Source organism: Montipora foliosa, chromosome 3, assembly GCF_036669935.1.
Source record: "Montipora foliosa isolate CH-2021 chromosome 3, ASM3666993v2, whole genome shotgun sequence".
Classification (NCBI taxonomy): domain Eukaryota; kingdom Metazoa; phylum Cnidaria; class Anthozoa; order Scleractinia; family Acroporidae; genus Montipora; species Montipora foliosa.
Genome location: NC_090871.1, coordinates 9,172,430 through 9,184,929, shown reverse-complemented (window position 1 = coordinate 9,184,929; position 12,500 = coordinate 9,172,430). Strand labels below are relative to the sequence as shown.

At 40.2% G+C, this 12,500-nt stretch overlaps 2 protein-coding genes across 3 annotated transcripts in view; one reads left to right on the top strand and one right to left on the bottom strand.

Moving 5' to 3' along the window:
* Nucleotides 1-6,206, top strand: part of LOC137996672 (histone-binding protein RBBP7) — an 18,882-nt gene extending 12,676 nt beyond the window's left edge. Inside the window, exons 14-17 of the mRNA XM_068842195.1 lie at nucleotides 1,217-1,293; nucleotides 1,570-1,627; nucleotides 3,674-3,784; nucleotides 6,008-6,206. Of these exons, the coding sequence (XP_068698296.1) occupies nucleotides 1,217-1,293; nucleotides 1,570-1,627; nucleotides 3,674-3,784; nucleotides 6,008-6,076 (315 nt within the window). The 3' untranslated portion in view covers nucleotides 6,077-6,206. The remainder of the gene's footprint in view (nucleotides 1-1,216; nucleotides 1,294-1,569; nucleotides 1,628-3,673; nucleotides 3,785-6,007) is intronic.
* Nucleotides 6,207-8,001: 1,795 nt separating this feature from the next.
* The window catches only part of LOC137996671 (snake venom 5'-nucleotidase-like), a 16,175-nt gene continuing 11,676 nt past the window's right edge, over nucleotides 8,002-12,500 (bottom strand). For both annotated transcript variants that reach the window (XM_068842193.1, XM_068842194.1), the window contains exons 6-7: nucleotides 12,133-12,288; nucleotides 8,002-8,488 (exon numbers count right to left, since the gene is read on the bottom strand). In XM_068842193.1, the coding sequence (XP_068698294.1) occupies nucleotides 8,085-8,488; nucleotides 12,133-12,288 (560 nt within the window). In that variant the 3' untranslated portion in view covers nucleotides 8,002-8,084. The remainder of the gene's footprint in view (nucleotides 8,489-12,132; nucleotides 12,289-12,500) is intronic.

The window sequence follows — 12,500 nt, the reverse complement described above, 5'->3', positions numbered from 1 at the left end:
TTACCTTAAATACACAACCTTAACTTTATTATTTTTATGTATACAGAAGCTGGTCTAAAATGTAAAATACAGTATTGCCAGTATTCAAAGAGAGCTACTACCATACTAAGTTGCAAATAGACAATTTTTTGAGCTGTTTACAAAATGTGTGAAACATTAATTTGGCGCACTTGAAATGGACACTATCGCAATCACATTTTTACAAAATTATGTAATGAAGAAGAGAAAAAGAGAGACTAATGAGTTAATAGCAAGTTTTCTGTACTCATCTTGATAAATGACAGCGCTAGCCTCTAATGTATAAAGGATGCTTCACAAGTGCAGTGATTCTTGATAAGTATCCAGCAAGAACATTCACTGGCAAGTTACCAGTCCATCACGGACAACTGCTACTAATCTTTGGAGACTGGTAATGAGTAATGGTGGCTCCTTTCCAAAATCGTCTTTATTTCACGGTTTTATTTGGTGCTGGTTTGCCACCAAAGCACTATTAGGAAAAAGGAAAACCTTCTTTGGCAACAGCACTAATAGAAGTATCATAATGTAAGTACTTAAAACTTCAGAACGTCCCACGAAAGTTGGTAAGCGGCACCTTCTAACGTATGAAGTGAATTGATTGATTTCCTTCCATCTGGACGTGAATTTCGCCTCAAACGGTCCCCCCTCTCCTCCAGAATTCCCCGGGCCTTTGTTCCCCCCCCCCCCCCCCAACCCTCCTGGAATTTCCAATTCCCTCCGTGGTGGGGGTATGGATATTTTCTGGAACCACACATTGAAGGTTCATCTAACATCAAGGTCAATAACAGGTCAATACCTGAATATGTCAGACCTAAAGAATTTGAGTTTTCTCTCTATTTTTTTTAGTCATGGAAGCAACATGACTGAGTGTTCCGCTTATTGAACTGGAAATCCAAAAATATCTTGTTGAAGTCTCTATTTCAACTCCTCTGTTGTGGTTGTATGCATACAATCTAGCCAAGGCAACTGGCTAGTTGTACCAGTTGGAGTCTGTGAGTCTGTTGTTGCCTTTACCATGTCCAACAGGAAAGCCACAGTTCTTGTTGTTTCAGTGTATTGCATGTAACACACCAAGCAACAATGAATTTTTAACCTCGTTTTACTGATGTAATTACTATGTGGAAAAAAAGTGATGAACTTAAGCCCACCTTTACTTTGTCATTGTTTTTTTGTTTGTTTATTTGTCTTTTTACTCAAGGTCCAGTGGTCTCCACACAACGAAACAATCCTTGCTTCCAGTGGAACAGACAGACGACTGCATGTATGGGACCTCAGGTATTTTGGAACCTCCTCATGTATTGAGTGAATGAGTTGCTCGAAGTTGCAGTTTTCACTTAAAAAAAAACCCAGCAATTTGGTTGGCCAAAATTATTACATTGGTGTATTACTGTAATATTTTATAATTCGGAAGATGATTTTAGTGATGTTAGGCTTCAGACACCAAGCTACTCTAAAAAATCCGAGGGTAAATAAAGATATATGATATGATATGATATGATGATGAGTCAGAAAAACTAATTATTAATCAATCTAATGATTGATATTTCTTAGCAAAATTGGCGAGGAACAGTCGTCTGAGGATGCTGAAGATGGTCCTCCTGAACTACTGGTTGGTATTAAAGAGAAACAAACTTTTTGTTGTGTGTACTTGGAATTAGTGCCTTGAACACTTTAACATTTATGTATTTTGATGAACATGTATAAAGCCCCGTGCAAACAGACGCAACATTTGTTGGCCAACAATTTTGGGGGTTGTTGCATCAGTTTGCATTGGGCTTAACCTTTCAACTCCCGTGGCCACTTTTTAAGTTTTAGATTCCACTCTGTCAAACACCAGACAATTTTACTCGTCAGTGAAGGTCCCCTCGGACCTTAAAGGGCTAACAATGTCCCCATTAAGAGCCAAGAGCTGAGTCTCACATACCTTTCCCAATAGGCCAATTTCGATGCATTAAAATAGGCCTTATGCATGATGGCTCAAACATTCACCACCAAGCCTTGTTTGCACAAAATTATTTGCTCCTTTGGGATTCAGCTGAAGCTAAAATTTACAAGTTTGATTTTCAAAAATTGTCAAGGCTTGGTGGTGAAATCAGCTAGTCAGACGTCATCTCGCATAAGGGGCTATTCAGTCTAAGACAAAGGGCACCACCTCAAGGCTCCAGGGAAAAAAACTCATAGAAATCCTCGGCTTCCTCTCCAGGTGTCTTTGGGCACTGGGTGTGGGCAACAGGTCTGGGGCACTGGGTCTGGGCAACGGCCAGGCAGCTCTGACAAAAGGAAAGTGCCCTTAGTTGTTTTATGTACTGTTTAATAAACGAGCAGGAGTTTTTTATCGCGTTTAAAACTACGAAGCAAAGCCAAGTGGTTTTTGACGCGATAAAACACAACAAGCAAGCTTATTGAACAGCTTCAAAAACTTTCCACAGAAATTGTGTCCCTCTGGTACGGGGGCCCATAGAGGCAATACAACTAAGTAAATTAAATAGAAGAAATATAGTTCGTTGAACAGATGTGAATATCACGGTAAGATATAGATTAAAATATCTATTTGTCAGTACAAAATGAAGTCCCAGTGGAAATATTATGTTTGTATTGTCTCTATGGGCCACCGTACTCTGGAGTCCATACAAGAAAAACAAGTCGGGCCTCATAATTACTATTCTTTACATAAATTCTAATGAGGAGTGTATTTTCGGGTTTAAAGCTCGGTCATCACTTCTTTCCATCCCTCAAACTGACATTTCCCTTTTTATTCAACTTATACGACGTACAGTCTACTTTGGACTTCAAATCTACTTAAAACAAGCTGAGAAGATTCATAGTAGGCGAGGCAAAGAGTTGAACCCGGATCGCTGGCTTCACCTTGCAGTTTCCGATATCCACTAGACTAACGAGACAACCTCCCGGAAAGTCGATTTTTTTAGAGTATTGAAATAGTAGTACCCAGCAAAACAATTGAAAGTTAACCGTCTTCAACGGGGTTTTTAGACCTAAATACTGTAGATCAGCGCGGCATAGCTTAGAAACGCTATTTCTTGTTGAATTCAAGCTGTAATTCTGCCTGTTTTCATTCTTTTTAGAGCGGTAAGCTTGTCAATAGTAACATGGGATATTGCGTCGTGTAATTGTTACGAAATGTCCAATGTCAGTTTGAGGGATGGAAATTGCACGCGAAGTGAGAGCTTGTTAGGTTCATGAATTATTAATGAGTTTTTGAATGGAACAAATGCATGCGAACCCGAGTGGCGAAGATGTATAGCTCACTTTTGGTAACGTCATTTTTGCGTGGTTGTTTGTGCAAACAGTTAGTGAAAAATGGCGAGCGACGGATTCGTTAATTCTCAGAAGGTGACATAGACTCCTTCTTTGAGGAACAAGAAAATGCTAACACGGAGAAGAAGAAATGCGAAGAATTGAAGAAATTACAGCCGCCGAGCTGCGATTAAGTTTGTGCTTGAAATTAGTTTTTTTTGGCTCTGTTTGTTAAAACGAAAATTACCCGTTGGCTTGAAGATATGAATTTTGTTTTCTCCTGTTAAAAACAATATTTTAGTCACTCGCTGATCTACTGTTTTTACCACTCGAGATTAAACTCGTATCTTCGCGCCGGCGTGTAACATCCTCTATTAACTGGTTCATTGTCCATTTGCAGTTTATTCACGGTGGTCACACAGCAAAAATATCGGATTTCTCTTGGAATCCAAACGAAGCTTGGGTGATATGCAGTGTGTCAGAAGACAATATCATGCAAGTCTGGCAAATGGTAAGCAATGTCATTTGAAAATCCCAATTCGTCGTCGGCGATATCTTCTTCCTAACATTTTTAACACATGGACAATCGTTAGTCTTAAAATATACTGTTTATATTTTTAAAAACTAGACAAAACTTGAGGCATTCAATGTGTACAGATGACTTCAGAATTACCACGGGTCATCTGAAAGGGAAGAATGCGACATGAATTGGCGAGACGTTAATAACTTGGAGGCATAAACTATTACTAGCCATTATGCATCGCATTGTCTCGCTGGACAACCTTTCATACCGAATGTTACATTTTTCCATCAATGAGGAGTTTAAGTTTCGTCGACGGCCAAGGCAACGACATTGCTTCCTCAGCAAATGTTTGCACGCCGAGGAGACATTTTCCTCTTTTGCGGGCGCCTCTCCTACAACAACGACGTGAATTCACCAAATTTGAGGTTTTGACGACAACGCGAGCGTACAAATGTGAATCAAAGCATTTTCTATTTTTTTCTCAGAAACAGCGCGTACCAATTTACTTTTAGGATACTTCGTCCTCATTGCACAGCGTGAACAAGATATATGGGTTATTGACCAAGGTTGTTCTGTCAAGATGGGTAGATATTGGCGAAGTTCTTTTTTGGCGTGTTTCGTCTCGGTCCATAAACACGCAAAAAAAAAAAAAAAAAGAACGAGGCCAATATCCAGCCATCTTGACCGAACAAGCTTCATCAATAAAGGATTTATGATATGGGATAAAACACCAAAAAATGATCTTGCGGGACCAAGCGAGAAATCCCGAGCGGGCAAGGTTGCTCCATCTTGCTCGCTCGGGTAGCCAATCACAGCGCAGGATTTGGTTCATCTTTAGTCATATCAGAACGATTATCGCGAAAGACTGATGATAGAGCAAATTAGCCAATCATAACGCTTGTCACTAAGCAAGAAAGGAGGTCAACGCCAAGCGCGGGAAAATGCTGGGGAGAAAGTTACAATGGGCCTTGCGCGTGATGACGTCTGACAAGCTGATTTCACCACCAAGCCTCGTTTGCACGAAATTATTTACATCACTTGCACGTGTAATACTGTTCGCACGTGGGGTTTCTTTTCAAGTTTGCTCCTTTGGGATTTAGCTCATGCTAAAATTTAGGGTAGGGTCGTACCTCTTGTTGAACACTGGATTTCATTGGCTGCATAGTGTCTGACTTCCTATTGTTTTATCTGCTAAATCCATTGTTATCTTTGTTCGTTCTGTTGTTTTTGGCCAATCCTGAATCCCGTTCAATCAGGTACGACGCCACCCAAAATTTACAAGTTTGATTTTCGAATTAGCAAGTCAGACGTCATCACGCATAAGGGCTATTATTTTTCCTTTGACCTTGATTGGCTGAGAATGTGGCACGTGATTTTTACTCAAATCACAAAGCGTAACACTGCAAAATTAAAGCAATCGATTTCTGTTCGGTTGAGGAAAGCTATAGTTATTACAGTTATGGCGTCCTTTGATAGAATTTTTCTTTTATGTATTGCTCTTTGATTTAAGCTCAGTATTACATCAAGTATTTAATTACCTTTAAACTGTAGAAGTCACATATTTTTTATTTAGAATTAAATGAATTATACCTTTTCAGTTTTTTGAGACTTGTGAATAGTCTGGACTACCCACTCGATTAACCGACAGCTACCAGTATTTTAATGAGGCTTAAGAACTTCACATAAAGTAATAGCCCATTTTCGATATATTAAAAGTTCAGTCCAAAACAAAAGGCGTCATCTCGAGGCTCTGGGGAATTGACTATTTTCACCATCCCATAATGCAATACGCTTTGGGGGTGCTTTACATAAAAACAATACAAGTTAATTACTCTTGAGACTGTATCCTGCTTTAGTGAACTGGATATCCGTTGTTTTAATGCAAATAACCCCCAAAATGAACTGTATTGTGGGATTGGTGAAAAAGCGAATAAACTCATGCAAATCCTTGTATTATATTCTTATATTCCTCTTTAGGACTAAATTTTAATATATCGAAAGTGGGCTATTCACCTTTATCACTCGGCGGCGATTTTGGAGTCCGAGGGGAATAAAGGATTCGCACGTCTAGCCTCACAATGGATGAGAGGTTTGACGTGCAAGATCTTTTGTTTGGACATTGAGTGATATGGGTCTATTTGAGGTGAAGAAATTTTTCGCGCTTTCGATGCAATTGGTCTAACGTTTGTTTGACTTTGTTTTGATTTTTAGGCGGAGAACATCTACAATGACGAAGAACTCGATACTCCCGCATCGGAGCTCGAAGCCGGGGCTTCTTGAGACCCGCCTTGTTCTGTCTAATTGCTTCCGCAACTGAAATTTTCGTGCAGTGTATGTAAAGTTTAACTCCTGTCCGTCGTTTGCTACATGTAGTTGTAAATTGCAAATAAAATCTTTGTGAACAAGTTTACCCAAGAATTGTCGCCTAAATTTTACATAACTGTGTCGAAACTGTAATATGAGTTGCGGATTTTGACGTGAGTTAGCCTTACTAAGTCGAAATTTAGCATCACCTTTAGGTGAAACGCGAACGGCAAAAGTGATCACGTGACCATGATTTTCCCGCCATTTTCTGCGTTTACCGGCTGCCGCTTCCCGTTTCTTCGTGAAAGAAGGCCTTTTCGCGTTTGCCGTATACGCGGAATTTTCTTCTCGTTTTCCCTCTACGTAACAAGTTGTATGGAAAATAAAGAACCCGAAAACCATTTCCGGTAAGTGAAACAAGGAAAAAATGAGTTTCATGGTCATAGATCGTTCATATCTGGCTCCTTATCGCAATTTTCTGCATGAACTCACGTTGACTTTGTTGACCACAGGGAGCCCACACAGTGTGTCTGTATGTTCGAAATATAAAGAAATGTATGGCAAATATTGAAGAGTCCTAATATCGTAAACTTACATCGAGAAATGACTACGTTAAAGCTCAAAATAAACGTAAACCTACCTCAGTCTTTGTGTATTGTCATTTCTGCGGCTGACACCTTATAACACGTTATAAGAAGGAGACAAGGGTGGAAAGCTCATTTTCGACCGCTCCAGCTCCAAGCCGATTTTCACCCAGAAATTAGAATCGCCCGGCTTTCAAATCGAACACTGACGCTGAAAGGTTGACGCTTCTTCTCGTGCCATTCAATCGAAGATCCATTCAAAATCCAAGCGCTAACCGCCGAGTAATACTCGAGAAATGCAGCTTTTCGAGCGACCAACAACCGCGGCTGAGATTTCGTGGGCAACCGTCACGCTGTTTGCTCCACACTGATTGGATAATTGGTTTGCATCAAACATCATACATTCCTTTATATTTCGAACATACAGACACCCTGTGCGCAAAACAGCTTCATATATACATGTATAGCGTCATTTCCAAAAATGACTCCGAGTTTTTGTTTTAGTTTTAGTTTTTTTATTAACTAGAGATGCCATGGGTCACGCGAAGCCAAAGTAACAAGCTTCACTCCACTTTACGTGAAACTTAAAGCGAAAATCCGACATTTCCCTTTTCTTTAACGTGTTGCTGGATCTCTTTTGCATCGCGTTTACGACAAACATCAGACTGAAATTTCGCGTTTTTTCAAGCTCATTCCTTTTCTGTTAGCTCCAGATATCAAGCATCCTAAATTGAGCAAGACAAGTTAGAATAATAGACCATTTTCGATACGTTAAAATTCAGTCCTAAACAAAAGGCATCATCTCTAGGCTCTGGGGAATAAACACCGTAGTCGCTGTACCTCTGGGGCCGGTTGCCTGGTTAGCGCTAACCATTGGTTAAGAGGCATCAAAACCTATTGGTTTCCGTGGTATTTAACGTTGGTTAGCGTTAAACCCTAGACCTGGAGCCGGTTGCTCGAAGCCTTGTTAGCGCCAGCCGTTTATCGCTGGGTAGCACTAACCATGCTTGGAGCAACCCGGCCCTAGACGCTGCGCCAGAGCTAACGTTAATTCCATCCCGAACATTCGGGCCGCGCGTCGTTAACCAGTCCCGTTTGGACCCATAATTGCCTGTGGGGGAATTGTTAACCCATGAAAAAATGTGACATATACCTTTCCGATGGTAGATTCATCCCCATTTGTATTTGAAACTAAGGTCATTTTGTCTCCCATGTGGTACGTCCATTTGGGATTGATTGAATTATGGTCAGATAACTTTTAGAGCATGCGCATTAGCAAAAAGCTTTCGATAAGTATGCGCATGTTGTGGTGTTTTCACTTGAGTTACGCTTGTGCTTTTATGCTGGTTAGGGTTCCTCTTCGACTAATTTACATATCAAATATAAAGTGATTTATTCATTTAAGGCTCCACAAAGACACGCATTACAAACGGAGAGAAAATTGCGACAAATGTCACAGCTACACTCAAAGACAGATTGCCCACTAAACTGCATATCACGGAATGGTCACCTTGGATGAATTTAATTCTACCCTCTATTCCTGTCAGTATTGGAGATTTCGCCTTGAAATAATTCATCACCACAACATTATCGACAACACTCCCTACTCTATGGGACAGTTTGTTCCGTGTGATTACACCGAAGCCCGCTCCTCCCCGAGCCAAGTAAGAGGAGAGAATGACTTTGTAAATCGCCGATTCATTTAGCGGCTTGTAAACAGGGATTTGACAGGTGGCACAGCGAACTTTAATGTCCACGACTCTTTCACCAGAAGCCTTAGCCAGGTCGTACGTAATTTGAAGTCCTGAAAGTCAATGGATAATATGAGTGTCGTAAGACCAATCGCAAGGTCACTTTTTTTCCTGAACCAAAGTCTTCGAGCAAAGTGAAGGGTACCCCTACACTCTTGCCTTATGGAAATTACAACTAATGAGCACGAGAGCAACAACCTTGACATAAGAAAAGCAGGGAGGTTTGTACCATAACAAGGTCAACTCCAGCCTCACTTTCATTTAAATGCCAGGTTAATAAGCAGGTATATTCTAGACATATCTTCGTTTTTAGAACGCTCCCGTTTTAATGTGGATACGCAACAAATGGATGAGAACGATTATCGGGAAAAAACTCAAGCGTGGATATAAACATTTTGCTGCCTTTTCACTCAGATGAAATCGAGAATTTTAACAACGCATTAGTGTAGATGAGGCTTCAAGGAAAATGGAGATTTGGTGGAAGTAGTTACTGTTTGTTTTCCTCGCACTAATGTGGTTCTTGTTTTCGGTGTAGTGATTTTAAGATCTTTAAAGCCCCCTTAAAATAAGACTTGGGTCTATCGTAAGTCTATCACGATTATAGGACGTTTACACGTGACGTCATCGCCGCCATGTTGTTGGACGAAAAAAAGAAGATCTCTCATTAGCTTCTTTTGTTCGTCCACCAGAAGTCAAACATTTCTCTATTGTTATTGGTGTCTCTAGAGATTGGTTGAAAACGTCGTATTCCGTCTCGTCCACTTCGTACAATGTGGGCGAATTATCCTTAAAATTAATTGGTACGAGCGGTTTCAGAGTAAACACAGAAAATGAATTGTTCGTTGTAGTATCCTTGCGTTGTCACCAAAATTTAAAATTTGGTGATTTTACGTCGTTACGCAGAGTAACGCAAAGAAATGCACTGAAATGCTCGCGGCACGTGCAGAACGATTATTTTTTCCTCTTTTACCCAATGAAATTAGGAGCCCGCAAACGAGGAAACATTGGTTGCGGTTACACTTGAGTGAAACGCAGTGTAAAGGCCTGCTTAAACGGTTTAAACATTTGACCAACATTCGTTCAACAAAATTTGAACGGATGTTGGGCAAATGTTGGACGCAAAAACAAAGTTGTGCGGACGCAGTTCAAACGGTTCCAACATTGCGATAACAAAAGAACCAACACTTTCGCGAAATTTGATTGCGAGGAACTAAGAACTAGAAACCAGTCTCTCTCGTTCAGATAAACTACGGCAGATAAACTACGGCAATTATCAAGTTTAAACAGATTTAAACTTGATTCAACACGCTTTTAACAAGCTTTCAACATTTTTTACCCTTTCAACAATGTTGGACGAACTGTTCAAACGCACCGAACATTTGATTCAACAAAGTGTTAAATACATTATAAAAAACGTTCACTGGCTATATACAGTTAAAAACTTTCGAGCTTTCGGCTGTCAGGCTACAGCCTTCAATGGAAATGAATGGAAAAAATGATGACAACTACAATATATACAAAAATAGGTGTGAAAAAGAATATAAAAACGGGAAAAAATATTTGTCAAAAAAACTAATTGTTCTTTTTTAAAAGAATGGAGTATTGATTAGGGAGCGGCCTAGAATTGTTATCTGCATGATCTATCGAAGCGGTGTGCCAAGATTCCAGTGTCTTGCGGGTACGAGAAGAACCCTTGTCAATCACTTGGGAATTTTTAAAGTCAATAGAGTGATTTGAAGACCAAGCGTGTTTAGCGATGTTGGAGCCTCTTGCGTAAGACTTCACATTCCTCATATGTTCTTTTTTTTTCTGGTTTCAAAGAATCTGCCAGTCTCGCCAACATAACTCCATGGGCAGTCGGCACAAGATATTTTGTAAACCACGTTAGGTTGAAGATCGATCGGAGGGCGGGACTTAGGAGAGGGAAACTCCTGTTGTAAAGTCTTGAATGGCTTGCTGACAACTCGAATATCATGTTTTCTAAGGAGTCTAGTTAGAGGCTGAGAAATGCCATTAATATAGGGGAGGACTGCATAATTGGAGAATTCGGAGGGTGCAACCCATTTAAAAAACATGCAAACAAGTTCCTCAGGTGTTGGGATGGGATTTGTTCGCTGAGTAGAAGATTTCTTCTTTAGTATGTTGGAGATAACATTTTGGGGGTAATTGTTAGATTGTAGAGCGTCGATGACATGAATAAGTTCTTTCTCTTTTCCTTGTTTTGTGCTCGGGAGATTAGTTGCGCGATGTAACAAAGTCTCAGCTGTACTGGTCTTGTGTCGTTTGTCATGATGGGAGAAGAAATCGAGATACCTATCAGTGTGGGTTGGTTTACGGTAAACCTCAATAATAAGATCATTATCCTTGCGAGTAACCAAAGCGTCCAGAAAGGCGATCTGGTTATTGTTTTCTTCTTCGATGGTAAAGGAGATGTGTTGATCGATACTGTTGAGTGTGTTATGGAAAGAGTCAACGGCAAGAGAAGAGTCTTACGCAAGAGGCTCCAACATCGCTAAACACGCTTGGTCTTCAAATCACTCTATTGACTTTAAAAATTCCCAAGTGATTGACAAGGGTTCTTCTCGTACCCGCAAGACACTGGAATCTTGGCACACCGCTTCGATAGATCATGCAGATAACAATTCTAGGCCGCTCCCTAATCAATACTCCATTCTTTTAAAAAAGAACAATTAGTTTTTTTGACAAATATTTTTTCCCGTTTTTATATTCTTTTTCACACCTATTTTTGTATATATTGTAGTTGTCATCATTTTTTCCATTCATTTCCACTGAAGGCTGTAGCCTGACAGCCGAAAGCTCGAAAGTTTTTAACTGTATATAGCCAGTGAACGTTTTTTATAATAATTTTTTAATATGTTTTACCCTGGCTACGGTTCTTCTATTTTTAAATGTTAAATACATGTTGAAGCAAATGTCGAAACTGTTCAAACAGGCCTTAACACTAGTGTTGACGCTACTCTATAGCGTCAACTCTCTGGTGTTTTGAATCCCCAGGGGAACATTGAACAATGGATCTCTTTAGCATGCACGTTTTGTTTTTCCATTTCAGACCACGTGGTGTTACTCTGGGGAACAGTTTCTTTCAAATGTCGTCTTATGCACGTGCACTTGTATGCATAACATATGAAAAAGCAAAAGGAAAATTCCCTGGGGAACATCACGTTGTCTGAAATGGGAAAACGAAACGTACAAGCTAAAGAAGTCCACAGAACTTGATTGAACATTAGTGTTAACTCCCCAATGCGACCGCAAGCATTGTTGCGGAAACATTGGTTGTGGTCGCATTAGGGAGTTAACACTGGTGTTAAAACCAAGTTCTATTGTTCATTGTTCCCCTAGGGATTCAAAACACCAGAGAGTTGACATTAGAGTAGTGTCAACAGTAGTGTTATACTGCGTTTCTCTCAAGCGAGACTGCAACCATTTGCTTCCTGAAATGTTTCCTTGGTGCACAAACGAGGAAACATTTGCTCAGGAAGCAAAATGTTTCTGAACAGATTCAAGAACATTTTTGCTTCTCGGGAAGCGAATCTTCCGCAACAGATTTTCCGGGGGCCGCAATCGGCGAAACATTTGTTTCCGAAACTTTGTTTCCTCGTTTGCGGGCGCCTTTAAACTCCCTAACATCTGTACAGCGTGCATTCTGTATGTGAAGAAAAAAAATTTTAAAAAATACCCGAAACTTGCAGAAATGATCCCCTGGGTTTATTTTCATCGTACAGTGATGCCACTTGCTCGAAAACCTGAAGGAGATGCTTGCCTTTCAGTTCTACAACATCCACCGTGTTCTTATAGGGACAACTGTTCACAATATGACCATAAGTGACAGCATCTATGACACAGAGGGAAACAAACGAAGGTCATGGTAATGGTCTGAATAAGCGACTCTCCGGAAGAATTGCAAGCCCTAAGCACCACGCCTACTTCTTCGGTTCCTAAAACTGAGTTGTTTGCTGAAAACAGTCAAGTCCTTGTATTTAAAAGGTAATATATTAGGCGTACAGTACAATACAATACAAACATAATTGACCACTCCCCATAGGG